The sequence below is a fragment of the Dendrobates tinctorius genome, unplaced genomic scaffold (assembly GCF_039654945.1).
Source record: "Dendrobates tinctorius isolate UK_male_01 unplaced genomic scaffold, ASM3965494v1 ptg000319l, whole genome shotgun sequence".
In the NCBI taxonomy this organism is placed as follows: Eukaryota; Metazoa; Chordata; class Amphibia; order Anura; family Dendrobatidae; genus Dendrobates; species Dendrobates tinctorius.
Window position 1 is genome coordinate 16,551 of NW_027361986.1, and position 18,166 is coordinate 34,716.

General features: G+C 42.3%; 1 protein-coding gene across 2 annotated transcripts in view; it reads right to left on the bottom strand.

The window, feature by feature from the left end:
- Positions 1–8,570: 8,570 nt before the first annotated feature.
- LOC141073884 (gametocyte-specific factor 1-like) overlaps positions 8,571–18,166 on the bottom strand; it is a 142,149-nt gene continuing 132,553 nt past the window's right edge. For both annotated transcript variants that reach the window (XM_073561413.1, XM_073561414.1), the window contains exons 9-10: positions 13,755–13,779; positions 8,571–11,846 (exon numbers count right to left, since the gene is read on the bottom strand). In XM_073561413.1, the coding sequence (XP_073417514.1) occupies positions 13,766–13,779 (14 nt within the window). In that variant the 3' untranslated portion in view covers positions 8,571–11,846; positions 13,755–13,765. The remainder of the gene's footprint in view (positions 11,847–13,754; positions 13,780–18,166) is intronic.

Consider the following 18,166-nt stretch of genomic DNA (forward strand, 5'->3'; position numbering starts at 1 on the left):
GGGAAGGAGCGCCATTTGACTTTTTGACTGGAAAATTAGCTCCAATCCTCAGCGTACACCATGTTGCGTTTGGAGAGCCCCTGTGTGCCTAAACATTGGAGCACTCCCACAAGTAACCCCATTTTGGAAACTAGACCCCCCCAAGGAACTTATCTAGATGCATAGTGAGCACTCTGAACCCCCAGGTGCTTCACAAATTGAGCCGTAAATATGAAAAAGTACTTTTTTTTTTTTTTTTTCACAAAAATTTTCTTTTAGCCTCAATTGTTTCATTTTCACATGGGCAACAGGATAAAATGGATCCTAAAATTTGTTGGGAAATTTCTCCTGAGTACACCGATACCTCATATGTGGGGGGGAACCACTGTTTGGGCGCACGGCAGGGCTCAGAAGGGAAGGAGCATCATTTGACTTTTTGAATGGAAAATTAGCTCCAATCGTTAGCGGACACCATGTCGCTTATGGAAAGTATGTAGCGTATGTCAGGTTGGTGTGTGGTGTAATATACAACACCCACACACACGACAACATGATGTACACTATATTACACCACACACCAACCTGACGTACACTACGCCACACACACTAACCTGACACTACGTCAGGTTGTTGTGTGTGGTGTAGTGTACAGCACACATACTCACCAACCTGACGTACCCTAGGCCACACACACCAACCTGATGTACACTACACCACACACCAACCTGACACACGGGCTCTGTGGGGCAGGTACCTCACTCCTCGGCTTCCAGATGGAATGAAGCTGAGGAGCGAGGCAGACATTGTTTTTCTCCGCCCTTCCACATCTGATTGGAGCTAGCGTCCGAGGTAGACATTGTTTTTCTCCGCCCCTCCACATCTGATTGGAGAGCTAGCGTCACATGGACGCTAGCTCCAATCAGATCTGAGGGGGGTGACAAAAAGGTCACCAGGAGTGATCGTAGACCTGGGGGGCTAAGCCACCCCCCCGGGGTCAAGTATAGGTCCCCCTGTACCTGCGTGCCGGGTGACCTTTCATTCACCCCGGTCACCTTTCATTCACCCCGGTCACCAGGCCCACAGGAGGGCAATCATTCTGACACAGGGTATGCGTCACAGGTCGGATTGGCACCGACTTTCATGACGCATATGCTGTCACAGGTCGGGAAGGGGTTAATGGTTTGCACCATGTGGTGAACCCTCTATTTGCGCTCATGAAGTCATTTAGATACTGAAACACCAACTTCCTGGAGTGGATGTTGTGAAGGGGTTTCTCTTCACCATGGATTCTGCAATAACCCACCAATGTTGTCTTCCATGGACATCCAGACCTTTTTGCGTTCCCAGGCTCATCAGTGGGGTTTTTTCCCCCCAGAATGTACTAAACTGTTAATTTGGCCACTCTGAACATTTCTACCGTTTCTGATGGAATTTCTTTTTTTTTCAGCCTAATTATTTTGGTATTTTTTTTTCTAGGGGAAATTGACTTAAAAGAACATAGAATTAAAAAAAATCTAGAATATGGATAGGGAAAAGACTTAAAATAACAGAATAAAAAAAAAAATCATGAACCAGGAGGCGGAGCTCCAAGTGGAGCAGGTGGAGTAAGCATTTTCATTTGGGGAAGTCTCAAAATTAAAGGAATGGCCTATAGAGTTGAAACATGGCAGGTATAGTTGTCTAGTTAGCCAAAAAGTATGGAAAAGCCCTGTGGAATCCACGCCTGGTTCATTTTCATGAATGGTAGCTTCCCCACATTGGCTGTGGACAGGTGGTTGTACCCGTTTGTAATCACACCCTATGCCATGCTAAACACATGTTCTGACAGTACACTTGCCGCAGGGCAAGCCGGCTCCTCCAAGGCATAATGGGAAAGCTCAGGCCATGTGTCCAACTTGGAGTCCTAGAAAATAAATGGGGCAGACCCATCAGTTAGTACCTGTGGATATGTACTCTTCCACCATATTGCTGAAAAGCTGTCTCCTGCTAATATGGAACGCATCAGATGGTGGTACCAGATATTGTGGCATGCTGAGAAAGTTTTGCCGCATATCAGCCATGCTAATCATGCTTTATGAGGTGACCCCGCTGCATTGCTGACTTCCTCTGCCTTGTTCTTCCACTGAGCCCCCGCTGTCAGGTGAGAATGCCGTCAGTAATGGCTCTACCATCGTGCACTTGTTTTCATGCATTTTGCGATCCAGAACCAGTGATGGAAGTAATGATACATTGTCCTTGTAGCGGAAATCATGCACGGGCAGGGATGGCCTGGCTGGGAACAATGTACTCCAGGACAGCCACCGACATCAGTTTTTTAAAACCATCTATCTCCAATAGCGTGAATGGCAGCATTTAAAGGGCCAGAAATTTGTAAAGATCATTCAGGACTATGGCTCGTGGGTGGGTAGGGGGTGCATTTCCTGTCTCTCAATGGCTTGGAAATGAAGAGCTGACTACTTCCATTGGACAATGTGGAGATGCTCAGTGATCCTGGTGGTGGCAGCACCGTCACATCCTCTGAGCGAAGAGGCAGGTGACCCTGTTGATCGTGAGCAGGCTGCAGAGACCGCAACAGAAGAGGGAGCAAGAGGAGGCTCAGATCTGTCATGCTTTTTAAGGTATGTAATCCACTGCACCTCGTGTATGGAATTTAGATGCCTCATCAAGCAAGTGTTGCTGAGGTGAAGAACATTAGGGGACCTCCAGTGAGCTGGCTTTGGGTTCTTCATTTCCTCAATGCAGTAAGCAGTATTGGTGGATGATGTACTGGCTACAGGCCACCTGCTGTGCTTTTGGACCCTGCTCCAACTTTTACTGCGCTGCTGGGGCAACAAACTTTCTCTTCCTCCAAACAGCACACGTTAAAAAGGATGGCCTTCACTTTATGTGGGGGTAGAGTATCTAATCATCCTATACCTAATATTCCTACTCCTCACCGGTTTGCATACTGCAGAAAGACACTGCAGTTGGTAACGGTGTTTCATCATCTTGAGATGCACTGCGGTGCACTAACCTTCCCACATAGCCACCCTCCACCGCAACAAATTGTTGGGCACCAGTGCAGGCAGTCTCTTCCACTTCTAGGGCAGGGCCAGATGGATGGGCCACAGAACCACATCCAGAACTAAAAAAGAAGAGACTAGTTCGTGACTTGGGCTGACTGGCTGATTTGGAAGGGGGTGAGGTGGAAGCCAGATGGCCACAATCACCCAGTGTAAACTTTGCATTTTCTGCAAGGGACCAGATAGAAAACAATACAAAAAGAACCAGAGGGTAAATTCAGCCATTCAATGTAACACTGCCTCAAACATGCTCTGGCCTCACCATACGTGTATCTGTACTTGGACCTACAAACCGCTGCAGAACGTCCAATTGCCTGCATGCACCAGCAGATGTTGCATTTGGGCATGTAGTGACTTTCGTTTCTTCCAAATCACCCTTTTTTTTCCATAATAACCAGTAAAGTTTACAAAGACAGTCATTTGCAGATATTAATAGGCTGGGAAGCTCAATGTTTATTGGTCCCTTCCCAGACTAATAAGACCAACTCACAGCTGTTTGCTTTCCCTTAACTGGTTATTAAAAAAATAAGGGAGACCACCACCCCACTCCATTTTTATCAGAAAAATAATTCTTTAATAAATACATGTACAGTAAGCTACACTGTACAAATTATAAAAATGTCTGACATACATCTATTCTAAGTGTATGTAACCTATGCTTTCCTTTTGGTCTGGCTGTGATTTTACTGTACGTTTTAAAGAATATTGCCTTTGAAAACTAAATGAAAGAATTTCTCCATGTAAAAGCTCATGTTAAAATCACATTGCATTTGGATGCAAAACGGATGTTGGGTGTTAAAAATCGGGTTGTACTTACATGAAAAACACTTGCAGGAACAAAATCAGACAGATTTTAAAATCGCTAGTGTCTCTGGCCTTAGTCACACTATACACTGTTTTGTTGGGAATATTCTGGGTAAAGTGGCATACAATGCAACGTACTCTGCACTGCAAAGTATGTGGTACATGCAGTAAATTATTAGAAATGTGAAGAAGCTCATAGAACAACATCAGCTCAGTAGTTTGTAGCATCACCATAAGGAGAATAAGCAAATAGAGGAGCAGGCAGACTAGTCACAACGCTACTTTGTAACAGATCAGCATTCAGCAGCACTAAATAGAGCTAAAGAGTCTGACTCAAAACTCTTAAGCCAGAATTCTGCTGTTAAAAGCTTTGAAAACTTTGGCACAACACAAAGCTGGTTTCAAACTTTTAAGTGTTCCAAGTTATTTATTTTCACCAATAAGGTGAAGGAGCCCGACAAGGGCATAGCCACCCCAGCTTACTAAAATCATGACAGGAAGTTCCTTAGACCATAGTAAGATTTATTGTGAGGGATATGCCATTTTGTGCCGGGTTCATTAAGAGGCACGCACCTTTTTTAATACATCAAGAGCATCTGACTCAGTCACGCCTCCTCAACAAGACATTGAAAATTGCTTGTGTTGAAGAATCAGATTTTTGTTAACTTTTTTTTTTTCATTGATAATCTCCCTCACAGCATGTCATGACAGCACAAGTTGCACAAAGTAAAAAAAAAAAAAGAACACCTTTTGCTCTATGGTGGCATTATCTAGCGAGCATACAGATTGGGTTTTTTTCAAGGCTCAGATAGCAATCTTTATTATAACAGAACTAAAATATTTATATAATTGCCTTGTAATGTTTTCATTTCCTGTTCTGTCCAGATGTCACCGTATCGCAGAATTCCAAGCAGAGGAAGTTCACCGACCGCCTTATTGGGACACCCAAGTGATTGTAGTCCCAATACAGGCAGAGGAAGTCAGTCACATTAAAGGGGTTTTCCCAAGAACAAAAGTTCATTTAAAAAATTGTCTGTACCTGACCGTGTATGGAGCATACCAAATCTCCTGGGTAGGGGAGGAAGCAAAAGACAATACTCACATTACAGCAAGAGATCTCACAGAGGATTCATTTTGTGAGGCAAAATATTTCACTGACTGGTTTTAAACAATATTTTACATCACAAAATGTATCCTCTGCGATCTCCTGATGAGAGACAGAGCACAGGGGAGAGAACACAGCACAGGAATGAGAGACAACAGACAAGGGGGATAGCACATGGGGTAGACAGGTCGAAGAAGAGAGCACAGACAGAAGTCAGCACATGGGGAAAGAGGATAAGTGGGTGAGCATGTAGGATAGGAGGGAAAAGTTTAACCAACAGGAATGGGGGGTGACCCGCTTCTTGCCGCAGACAGACACGAGACTGAGACAGTTTGTATTCAACAGGTCCATTTTATTGGCCGTCCTTATGACGACCACCGCAGCTCATCACAGCAGTTTACACTTCTGTGTACAGGCCCGGGTACCTTCACTTCCTTTATTATAACCGTGGCGTCCTCTGTGGCTCTTTTCACTGTGGCTGCCATAGGCCCCATCCCACCACAGCGCTTCACCATTCTGAGTACAACGTCCGTCCAATACCCACAGACCGTGTTCGTCTGCGGCTACCGTCCTATGGGTCACCCCCCTTGACCGCCTCAACTGTCAGTCCTCTCTGGAGCCTTTCTACTGTGTCCATCTCCGCAGCAGAACCTCCTCTCAAGTGTGCTCCCCTCACTGACTGGACCTTCCAGAACCTTCCCTCAGCCTTTTATCCTCCCAGTCCTGGTAGCTCCGCCCCCTATCACCTAAGTTTCTCTGACCAATGGCAGTTATTCAGTCCCAGTCTTACACTCTCCACTGCCCTCTAATGGTCAAACTATAATACAGCACCCTTTCTCTATCTCTAAGAAGTAACGTTTCTCCTTGCGGAGAGTGACATGCCAGCTGTGGCTTGTCAAGGTAAGGAGACTTATTCGCCGTGCAATGCTCCTCTGGGAAAATAATATGCAAATTGCCTCTTCAGAAAGAAAGAGGACTTTTACTCTACAGCGCCACCTATTGGTAGTAGCGATCCTACAAGTCACAATCAACCCTTTAACGAGTCTTGTAGTATGACTTAGGATACAAGCCAAATCAGAATCTCAATTTGCAGACTGCAAATTGTCTGCAAATTGAGATTCTGATTTGGCTTGTATCCTAAGTCATACTACAAGACTCGTTAAAGGGTTGATTGTGACTTGTAGGATCGCTACTACCAATAGGTGGCGCTGTAGAGTAAAAGTCCTCTTTCTTTCTGAAGAGGTAATTTGCATATTATTTTCCCAGAGGAGCATTGCACGGCGAATAAGTCTCCTTACCTTGACAAGCCACAGCTGGCATGTCACTCTCCGCAAGGAGAAACGTTACTTCTTAGACCCTAGTCCAGAGCCTCTCACCTTGCCAAATCAGATCTCATACTTTGCACTGACGAGAGCCAACAGCTCGAAACACCGTGTCTGCAAATTGAGATTCTGATTTGGCTTGTATCCTAAGTCATACTACAAGACTCGTTAAAGGGTTGATTGTGACTTGTAGGATCGCTACTACCAATAGGTGGCGCTGTAGAGTAAAAGTCCTCTTTCTTTCTGAAGAGGCAATTTGCATATTATTTCTCTATCTCAGCGCTTTCACAGCTACACTGCGCTACCCTTCTGCCTCTCACTACAGGCAGATCTGTCCGTCAGTCCAACTTCCCTACATGCACATGGAGGGGGGAGATTCTTAACGCTGCAAAGCCTGCCCCCATCATGACATTACTGCCCTCCCAATGCGATAGCATCGGGCCTCCATCTAGTGCAATATAATCTTTTAATGTGTTTAAAGAAAAAAGGTAGTCCAAGATTCCAATAATTTGTTTCAAGTCCTTGTGAATATTGATTAGAAAATAGCAGTGATGTGATTTGTTTTAAGAATGTAATACAGAACAAGCAAGTCTGTAGTGAAACGCAAATCCAAGAGAAATTAAAAGTTTTATTTTTGGAGATTTTAGACAGCAACTTGTAATGCAATTAAACATTTAAAAGTAACCTAGCAAACAGAACAGTCCCTAAACCCCAACAACAAACTTCCGTAAATAAATGACTGTCTTTCATATGGCCTACAATAGTGCTAGCATAGGTACTGCTAAAACTTTCTAATACATATATTGCTAAAATTTGGACTAAGGAGAATTGGTTACATTTTCAATTGGTTGTACAGTATTACAAAGAGGGCTGCTTTATTCTAGAAACAGCAGCACACTTGTCCATGAAGCAAATGGAGCGGAACTAAAATATGAAAAAAAAACAAAAAACTTGCAGACAGACATGGAACTGTTTTATAGGATATCTGGCAGCAGGATCAACCCTTTCAAGCAGTCTACGTGGGCATGAAAGGACATAGGAAGCAGTCTAGAATCAGACTGATCACCGATCTCAAGCTATCATTTTATTCAGAGAAATACACACTTTTCTTATATGTGAATGGTTGTTCAGAACTATGACCTTGATACTGATCTGTGTGAGAATTTGCCTCCAGGGCTTTGATTAAATACAGGGGTGTTTCCAGTGTAAGACTTAACAATACTGTGTCTCCTTACAAACACATTTGCTGCAGCTCTCACAGCTCTGCTGTATTGCAACCCCATCTACCTGTAAGATGGAAGCAGAGAGGAATCTGCAGATGTGCCAGTTATAACCACACACTGCTCTGCAGTGAGATGAGAGGTCATTACTAGAGTTGAGCGACTTTGGTCAGATAGGGTTTCATAAAACAAAATTTGTTTCAGATGACACTGGTCCGACGAGAGCAAAAAAAAAAGTCGGAGTTTCGTCCGAAACCCGACCCTAATGCAAGTCAATGGGGAATAAAAGTCGGCATTGAGCGGATGACATTCATCCACTCAATGCCGACTTTTATTCCCCATTGACTTTCGGACGAAACTCCGACTTTTTTTGCCCTAGTCGGACCAGTTTCATCTGAAGCAAATTTTGTTTCATGAAACCCGATCCGACCAAAGTCGCTCAACTCTAGTCATTACTAGTGTTGATCAACTAGCTATAGCGCTTACCGAATAACTGCCTCAGTAACCTGGAACGTTCCCAATAATCAGATGCTCGGTGCTGCAGAGCTACATGTGTCACAGCTGTGTAACAGTCACAACACATGCATTGAGACCATAACAAACAGGCTTCTCCATGCATGTGTTGTGACTGTCACTCAGCCACAACATATGCAGCTGCAGCACTGAACATCTGATTAATGGGAGCGTTCCACGTATCCAGGTTATCTATGCAGTTATTCAGTAAGCGCTATAGCTATTCGATCAACATTAGTCATTGCATATCACACTGCTACCTTTCACACTTGGGAAAATATAGAATTCTCTGGAATAAGGCATCAGATCGCAGATATCAAGGTGTCATTTTATTTTGATTTTTTACGACCTATGTGCCCATATAGCTGGCTTGGGAGGGTTGATCCTACTGACAGATTCACTTTTAGAAAGCAGCCATGATTTCTCTAACTCTACAACTTAGAAGGGGTTGTCCAGTCTATTGCTAAAAGAGTTCAGTCATTCTATGGGACTGCAGACTTTGAATCCTAACAGCACAAGCACCACATACTGTCAAGATTCCCTGGTGTAAGCAGACTGGGGGGGGTCTCAAGCCTAAGTAGATCATTTGCATAATTTTTAACCACAGCACAACTACACATGTACAGCCTCGCTCAATACAACTAAATTGAGTGAGGCCAAGAACATCTCGTTGTAACGTGAATGCCAGAGTGACTGCAGACTTTTAGCAAAAGACCACCTTTTATAGACAGGCCTATATAAACAAAGGTCTATGCAAGCTGATCTTACCACGTGTATGGGGTATGCAAGTCGCAGTTTTGTTTACTAATACATTAAGTGAAGGGCGCAAATCCTGTACTATAAGGTTGTGTGCACACATTGTGTTTTTCAGCGTTTTCCCACTGTGAAAACGCATCCCATACAATCCTATATGATTCCGCATTGCTGTGCTAATACTGTGTATTTTTCCACTGCGGAATCACATAGTGGAAAAATATGCAGCATGTTCATTCTTTGTGCAGAATCGCCGCGATTCCGCACCCATAAGATTGCATTGAAACACTCGCTTTACGCATGTGGCTATGCCCACCACGCGTAAAGTGAGCGCTTCATGTGCAGATGGTACCCAGGGTCTGGAGGAGAGGAGACTCTCCTCCAGGCCCTGGGTACCATAATACTATAAAAAAAAAAAATAGAATAAAAAAGTGATATTCTCACCTTCAGACGGCCACCGGAGTCTTCCCGCCATGCTGCCAGCATCTTCCAGTCCCAGTGAGGCTTTGCGCGAATCACCTGAGATGACGTCGCGCTCTCGCGAACGTGACGCCACAAAGGTCCTTTGCGCAAAGCATTACTGGGACCAGAAGATGCCGGGAGCGCGGATGAGGAGATCGGGGGGGCTGTCAGAATGCGAGAATAACCATTTTTTTTTATCTTTAACATCCTATCTTGTAAAAAGTTGTTCACACTTGTCAAACACAAGCGTGGCCAACCTGTCAGTTTTCCAAGAGATTCTACAGATCGCTTGGAAAACGCTAGCATTCTGCAAGCTAATTACGCTTGCAAAACGCTAGTGTTTAGCAGGAATACGCATGCCAATTCCACATGCGTATTTCCCGCGGCAGGGAGCTGCCGAATTGCCGCAGAAATTTCTGCGGCAATTTCGAACGTGTGCACATAGCCTAACAGGACAAAGTTGAAGCACCACTCCAGTGGTTTAATTTTTTTTTTTTTTTTTACAGGTTTTATTTTTTTTTTTTTACTGCACAGCTGTAGTGGTGGTTTAAATTAGTCCCTTGTCTCCTACCCACCTGTGGTCCCCTTCATTCTTTTCCAGCACTGCTCCGATCCATCTCCAGTGAGAAGTGACCTGTCTGCTGGAGCGCGTCGGAGAGCACTTTTCAATACAAGTCTGAGAGCCTCATTGTGACTCTCAGACTTTAAATTGAAAGCTCAAACGCAACTTCTAACTTCAGGCCAATCAGAAGTTACGGGCACAAGATGGCATCGTGGGACCAGACCGGAGCAGCATCGGTAAAAAGGTGAAACTGCCAGAAAATGAGTATAAAGAACGGGGGGGCCTTACATTTAAAGTGTCACTAAAGTGCTGAGGAAAAAAAAACAAAAAAAAAACACTGAAGTGGTGCTTTAAACAAAAGGAAAGTGTCCCAATTAGTAAAATAAGACCTGATTTAGTACATGGCTGTAAACTAAAACCCTGCTTGAAGCAGAAATATAGCCATTTAAAGCCACCATAACATCTCATACATTACTTATCTGTGCCCAAAAGTAGGTGTATGTGAATCTTTGGAAAAATACAAGAGATGAAGAGTCGGCTGTGCTCCAAGACGTGTTGAATTGCAGCAGCTCCTAGAAGCAATAGAGGCATAGACTGCCCTACAGGCCACTAATTTAGCAATGATTATATTAGAAAGTGAAAACACTATTGGTGAATGCACCATTTAAACTATGTTTTTCTTGTGAAGGTGGGGAGAGGGTGTTCTATAAAACAAAAAGCCTGTGGCCTTTGGTGCCCCAACAAGCAGATCCTAAACTTGCACTGTACTGGTGTCAAATATTAAAACTTCCCCTCACGCTTCTCTGTATATGTTCCACTCCTGGTTTTGGGTATACATTCTGCAATATGTTAATTAGGCAACCAAGGGTCCTGCTGCAGATAGTAGTAGCTGTAGAACATGTTCCAGATGCATTAATTTAAAGGGCTTTGACTTTGCTTCAGCCATCTTTTAGGACAAACTCAAAATGTACTGGCTTGACAATTCTATTAATCTCCTCATCCGCTGTGAGCTTGTATACATTAGCTTTTGTGAATGGGCAGGATCAAATGAAAGCAGTTTTAACATACAGAAAAGGAAAAAAAATTGCATCATACATGTGTTCTCAAATAGAGGCAAAAGTCTTATCACAAACCAAAAATCATAGCCTGCATTTGTGATAGCCCACTTCCTCCAGAGGCCATGACAACTACAAACAAGTCCCTGGAGAATTAACAGGGTATTTTAGAATTATCTGCAAAACAGGAAAAATAACCTTATTCCTTCCTGTGAATTCCATATACGTCTCTTCCTGTACTCCTGCAGGCAGGATCTGTTAGTCTGTGCAATGTACCTGACTCTTGTACTCTATGACCTGCCCGCTATTGTGGTCAATCGTTCCTAAACGATTAAGTCTGCTTGTTTCTTTGGCTTCAACAACTTTTACCTGTACAGTGAAGATATGTTCTTAAGACTACAGAACCATACTGTAGAAAACAAAAACCTTCTGTTTTTTAATTTTAAAAAAGGTATTGACTGAACACTTTATGGGCTGGGTATATGTGTTAATGATATGTGTAACGCCATACATCTACAAATGTAAAAATAACTAATGTGAATGTCAAAGCAGCATCAGATCACAGTCTGCAATCAGTACTAGTGGCTAAAGTCACCCTCTAGTCGAGGCCTAACATGCTTAAAGTATACAGGTGCAAAGCTACAACGCAGATTACAAACATGTTCAACAAAGGCTGAAACTGAACAGAAACGTTATGGTATGCAAGCAAACTGCTCCTATAAATCATATGTAACTGCCATACATAGAGGCAAGGACCATGCTCCAGAGGAAATGCTAAACGATATTACAACAGACTTGCATACAACTTACAAATGTGTAATCTGGAGTGCTCGTGACTCCACTGCTTTAGCCATCTATATTTTAATCTGCACCAATAATGCAGTGTGGTCCCAAAAAAACATTACGATCTCCCTGTAAAACACAAAAACCAGAACAGATCTAGAGCTCCAAATTCACACGTTATCGCAACGTGCCAGAGGAAGATCAACCTTCTCAAGGGTCCATGGATCTGAAACGCAAAAAAATAAATATCAAGAGATGCAGAATCTTACATCAGTAGTACATCAAAAAAGTCAATGTTACCGGTTATAACTTTTAGTACTGAGTGAGGCTTTTCCGTTAATACATTACTATTTTTGCAAAGTAAAGTTGTTTGTACAGTAGTGGACGACCCCTTTACTTTTCAATGTATTAACTCCTCTTGCAGTGGCATCATTCCAGTGATGGTAATATAAATAGTGATGAGCGAGTATACTCGTTGCTCAGGTTTTCCGAGCATGCTTGGGCGACCTTCGAGCATTTTGGTGTGCTCGGAGATTTACTTGGTCGACGCAGCTGCATGATTTGCGACTGCTAGACGGACTGAATACATGTGGGAATTCCCTAACAAGCAGGCATTTCTCCCATGTATTCAGCCTGTCTAGCAGCCACAAATCATGCAGCTGCATCGACAAAGTAAATCGCCGAGCACGCCAAAATACTCGGTGGACACCCGAGCATGCTAGGGAAAACCCAAGCAACGAGTATACTCGCTCATCACTAGTTATAAACCCTCATCTCCTGACAGAACAAGATGCTGTGCCTTACCAGACTTACATTCGCAGGATTTTGACACAGTTGGGGTACATCTATTTAAAAAAAAGGTTAGGGTCACATCACAGAGTCCCTTGTCATAGCTGGGTAGCCCAAACAAATTGACAAAATTGGACTCCATGTGGCTCGGCTTTATAGGTATATTCCATGACAGTAATTAGTCTACATTTTATATATTGAACACTTGTATCTATCGTGACAGCACTTTTTGACATGACTTTAAACATGCATTATTATGCTCGGTGCACCCATGGAGTGGCTACTAGGTTTAGTGCACTGTTTGGCCCTGTGATTTTGCACGTCCCCACCTCCCTCACGAATGAGGAGCTGCATTCATGTTTATTTTAAAGGGATAAGATGAATAAGTCACTGCCAGACCCCAGAGAAAGGGCAAATATATACCATTGCTGTGCAGCCACACAGGTCCCAAGAGGTAAGGGGGGCCACTTCCATCTCTAAAGCAGGTGGAGTTGTGCATAATGACATACTTGAAGATAAGGAGCACACATATTGCTCTTCTACAGGGGCCCTCTGTGTGTCCACTCTAACCCCCATAGGCAGCAGTTTATCTTGCACAAGAACAAGATTGGTCATCTTAAAAATCTAATCAGGTTCTCCTTTGAAGTCAAATTACATACCAATCAGTATTTTAGACAATTTATACATATTTCAAAAAAGCACTTCATGACAAACTTTTAGAAAGCATTGGTATTTTTAGTGACTATGCAAAAAAGGTTGGTTGTCCAGCAGCTGGAGTACCATTATCAAGTGTGTGTGTGGGTCTGTCTACAGGTATCTGCATACATCAGCATATTGTAAATGTGTCCGCCTTAGGAGATGTACAGTGTAGAGAGCAGAAGCAGCACAGTTCCATACCATCCTCAGGTGTTGTGTTTTGGCTCCTACCTACACAAGGAATGGGATCAGTTTGGTAGGGCTGCCAGGTGTAAGATCTCCAATAAAGGGATATTGACGAGAACCTAAGGATGGGACATCAATATCCAAGTGCTTCATATTGGTTCCAAAATATGGATCTTGTAAGTATGGAGAGGTCATCGATGCAAAAGTTTCAAATGGAATCGACCCAAGGACCTTTCAGGCAGGTATAAAATTGGAAAATGGGAGGGTCACCCAGACTTATGTTTTTTCAGAATTGAAGTTAAGGCATCAATGGCGCCTTTGTGATGCCTAGGCGTATCTGTAATGCATGATCAAAGAACACCAATACAGAAGAGAAAGGCCTAGAGACAAAGAAAATTCATTTCTAGACACAGGAGCTCCATGTCATGTTTACATGCCACATGATCTCACAAAGTATACTTACATAATACTGAATCAAAACTTGTTATCTGTAAGAAGCAGAATGTTATATTAGTTGGTAAGGAAAACAAATGCCAGATTGTTTACAAATATATAGTTCTTTACATTGCTAATCAAGCCTCAACCCTGCCAGCATCTGTTTAACTAAATGATTGTGGAGTATCTAACTCTGCATTGTGGTGACCCTGTGTTATTCCTTCTAAATACAGTTAGTGTCCTTCCAGTCTGGTACCATCACCACTGATGACTCACTGTCAAAAGAGTGTAGGGAGGAATAACAGGAACAGCAACAAAGGCTCCAGCAATGTTATTGCAGAGAATACAATTATTTAATAGCACATGCATGTTACAGGAGAGACGTTCAGAATACAATTGATGACCTAACCGTAGGATTGGTGGGGAGGTCAACACCTGAAATCTGCTCCTGCACTTTACACTCCATTCAACTGAATGAAACAAACAGCAGTACTTGGCAGTGACCACTAAAAATGTACAGCTTTCTGCGTTCTGCCCATACATTACTTTTTTCCAACCACAGCCAGAAATATAATCGCTTGATCAGTCGGCGGCCAGTGTTTTTTTTTTTTTTTTTTAATAGCACACTTCAGCCATATTTAAAAGTATAAGCTTCAGCATCTCATTTACTGACTCTGGCCAATTAGATAACAGTTCTACTTTTTGTTTAACCAGCCAATGGATAGAATAATTAAAATATACCTTTTATTGATTTTTTTTTTTTTTTTTTAATTAAAGTGCAAGGTGCTCAAGTAACGTTAAACACAACAAAGAAGAACGCATAAATGAAAAAAGCTAGTATTGCCCATCGTTACTGAGTATCCCAATTATCAAGCATATTCTTTGGGTATTTTAAATCAGTCCAGAACAACCAACCTTTTCAAAAGACATAAGAATTTCTCAAAATAGTCTCTAGACTTATCATATCATAACGTTGGCCGTTTTTATTGGAAACCGGTGTCATGCCATCGGTATGTTCCCAAATATGGCATACCCGTTTCCCTCTCCTCATCAGGAATACTGTATACTACAGGGTACAATACTGCTATACAACATAAAACAGAACCACATAACCTCAGTTATTACGTTCGCTGCAGGTTCTATGACACATACATAGTATATCAGATAGAAATGTATCAAGTGTCCTATAAAAGATATAATCCCGCATACCCTCCTTATATATCAGCAACAAATCTGAATCCACCAAGTATGCATAAATATCTTAGATAGACCGTCTCTTATATAATGAGACCAATATCTAGACACCAAAGTATTATATACAACACGGAACAATCACACCCAATTAGCAGGGGCATTTTTTGATTGATTGCCATCTCCGTGACTAGTAGGCGCGACACCCCTTTCTCCCGACGCGTTTCGTCCTCTCTCATCAGGGGAGTCCAGTGGGGTTCATCTGAATGGTGTATCACGCATGGCCGTTCTATACTTCATCCGACATTATGTGTACATACACTCATGCATGCCTCCTTTTAAATGTTGGCGCCGTGGCGTCTCGGGAAGCCGTCACTTCCGGTCCCTGATCCACCTCACATCCTGTGTTCGGGTCGCACGCGTCATCAGCGTGCTCGCTCAACAGAGCGCGTCACACGCTGAGAGCGCGTACCACCAACTGGGCATGCGCACATAGCGCTGCCCCCTCCAAAGGGAAAATGATATATATACTTTATATTATTATATTGGCGTCATTTAATTGCGGCATCACACAGCCCCTGTTGCACTATATATGCGCCTATCATTACCATCCATACAACAGCAAAATATCATCTCATGCTAATTGTGGGAGCCCCTCTAGAGTTTTAATTCTTGGAGATATTTATCATATTTTGAAGTATCCCCTACTACGATCATGTGCAGGAATTCATATATACGGGATTAGTTCCATATAAAATCAAGGGTTTTAGTTAATACAACTGCAGAATCAACAGACTCCTTCAGAAAAAAAAAAAAAAAAAATCAATAAAAGGTATATTTTAATTATTCTATCCATTGGCTGGTTAAACAATTTGGGAAGTGGATATCCTAGTGCTGTATATATATTTTGATTGAAGATTATGGCAGGATTTCTAACAGTAGGGATTGATACCAATGCTTGGGTATCTGAGGCACGAGACGTTTTTTCGGACCGTACGTTTATACAGAAGAGATATACTCCTTCATACACTGCTGCCTTTAAGGAATTGACAAAAACGTATAAAGATCAAGTTTCATCCTGGTGGGAGGTCCAAAGTTTGGACAATTATATCAGAGCAGGAATAGTCCCACGACATTTAAGAATTACTCTGGCACCGGGTTATAGATACAAGAACCCAGGTCTTATAGCAAAGTGGGAAAAAGAAGCAACAGAAAGTTCCCTTAGACTTATGAAACTATTATTAGATGAAGAGAAGGTGACCCTAAATAAATTAAACGAGACTTTAAAAGAACAGATAGAAGTCACAAAAAAATTCTCAAGTGAACCAGATTTTGCAGCTAAAGAGCTGAGTCTGCAAAATAGCCTTGAAAGATTTCAATATCATTTGAAAGAACGGAAACATAAAATCTATAATAGAGACCTTCTGGAATTCAGAGAAAATAAAGCATATTCAGTATCCATTGGTCGTAACTTTAAAATACCAGAAACAGACATCTCCTCCTCTGAAGCGGAGGTGTCAGATACTGAGACAAAGTCTAGGTATCAGAGGGGAAGAGGTAGAGGAAACAGGGGTGGTAATAGAGGGAGTAGTAGAAGGTCCCCGCAGGGAGATTTTTTAGACCTCAGCTACCCCCTAAGAAGTCGACAGAACACCCACAACGCCCCTTAGAACCTCAAGTAGTTAATCTCTCTACACGACCATTAACGGAAATTCAAATGTGCATTCTAAGTAAAGGGTTATTCTTTGTTCCCACAACTGATTATGACTGCTTTGAGACAATTAAAGATCTGCACCTATTCGCACGAAAATTGAAATGGCGAAAGCATTTTATAAGAGAGGACAAAAAGACATCGACAGAGCTTGGCATTGATGACGAGTTATTGGCGGACGTACGCTTCTTGTATCATTTGGGAGATGTGAACCCCAATGATAGAGGAGTGGGTCCATTTACAAAATTAAAGAACAAGAGTACAAAAATGCCACCCCCAACGGGAGATTTAAGCTCGATAGATGTCTTTGTCAATCTTGTGTCGAATGATTTAATGAATTTGTCAAGTACCTTTAAGGCTAACTTTCATAATTTTACAAATAAGGAAATGGGTAGTTTGAAGATTTTGGAGCAGGACAAAAGCATCATAACTAAACCTTCAGATAAGGGAGGAAATGTAGTGGTGATGGACATAATGCAATATAAGTCCATGTGTATGGCAATATTGAATGATGGTGAAAACTATGAAGTGGTCCAGAGTAATCCCACTAATAACATTGTTCATAATCTAACAAACCTCATTAATGAAGGCTTCGATGCTGGTGTAATTGATGTGAATGAGAGAGATTTTCTCATTCCAGTGCACCCTGTTATGGCTACGTTTTATTGCCTTCCGAAAATTCACAAAGGCACGAATCCCCTTAAGGGGAGACCGATTGTAGCAGGTATTAACAGTATTACACAAAATTTGGGTCTATATCTTGATCAGATACTCAGACCATTTGTCCTGTCTCTAAATTCATATGTGCGTGACACTACCGACTTTCTTGGGAGACTAGATGGTGTATGTTTAGATGCTGATATGATAATGGGAAGTATAGATGTGGAAGCATTATACTCCTCAATCCCTCATGATGCTGGTCTTAAAGCAGTTGATAGTTATTTACATACAAGAGGTTGTCAATACCATAGACATAATGAGTTTGTCATGAAAGCTTTGGAATTTTGCCTAAACAGCAATATCTTCTTGTTTGATAACAAGGTCTTCCACCAGCTCAGGGGTACTGCGATGGGGAGCCCCTGTGCCCCTACGTATGCAAATTTGCTCCTGGGCTGGTGGGAGGAGAATATAGTGTTCAATGATACATTCACTGACTTCAGCGAGAAGATAGTGATGTGGGTACGTTACATAGACGACGTGTTCGTCATATGGAAAGGTACAGAGGTTGACTTTGGTCAGTTCGTTGGGGGACTAAATGACAATGAGATTGGTTTGCATTTTACCTATGAGGTTAATAAATGCAGTCTGACATTCCTAGACATCCTAGTCCAAAAGAACGAGAATGGTAAGCTCATGACAAAAAACTACCGTAAACCTACGGCTACAAATTCCCTCTTAAGATGGGAAAGTGGGCATCCCAACTCCCTTAAGAGAGGCATTCCGAAGGGACAATATCTTAGAATCCGTCGGAACTGCTCAAATACAGCCAATTATAAGGAACAGGCTGATGATTTAAGGCAAAGGTTTTTGGATAGAGG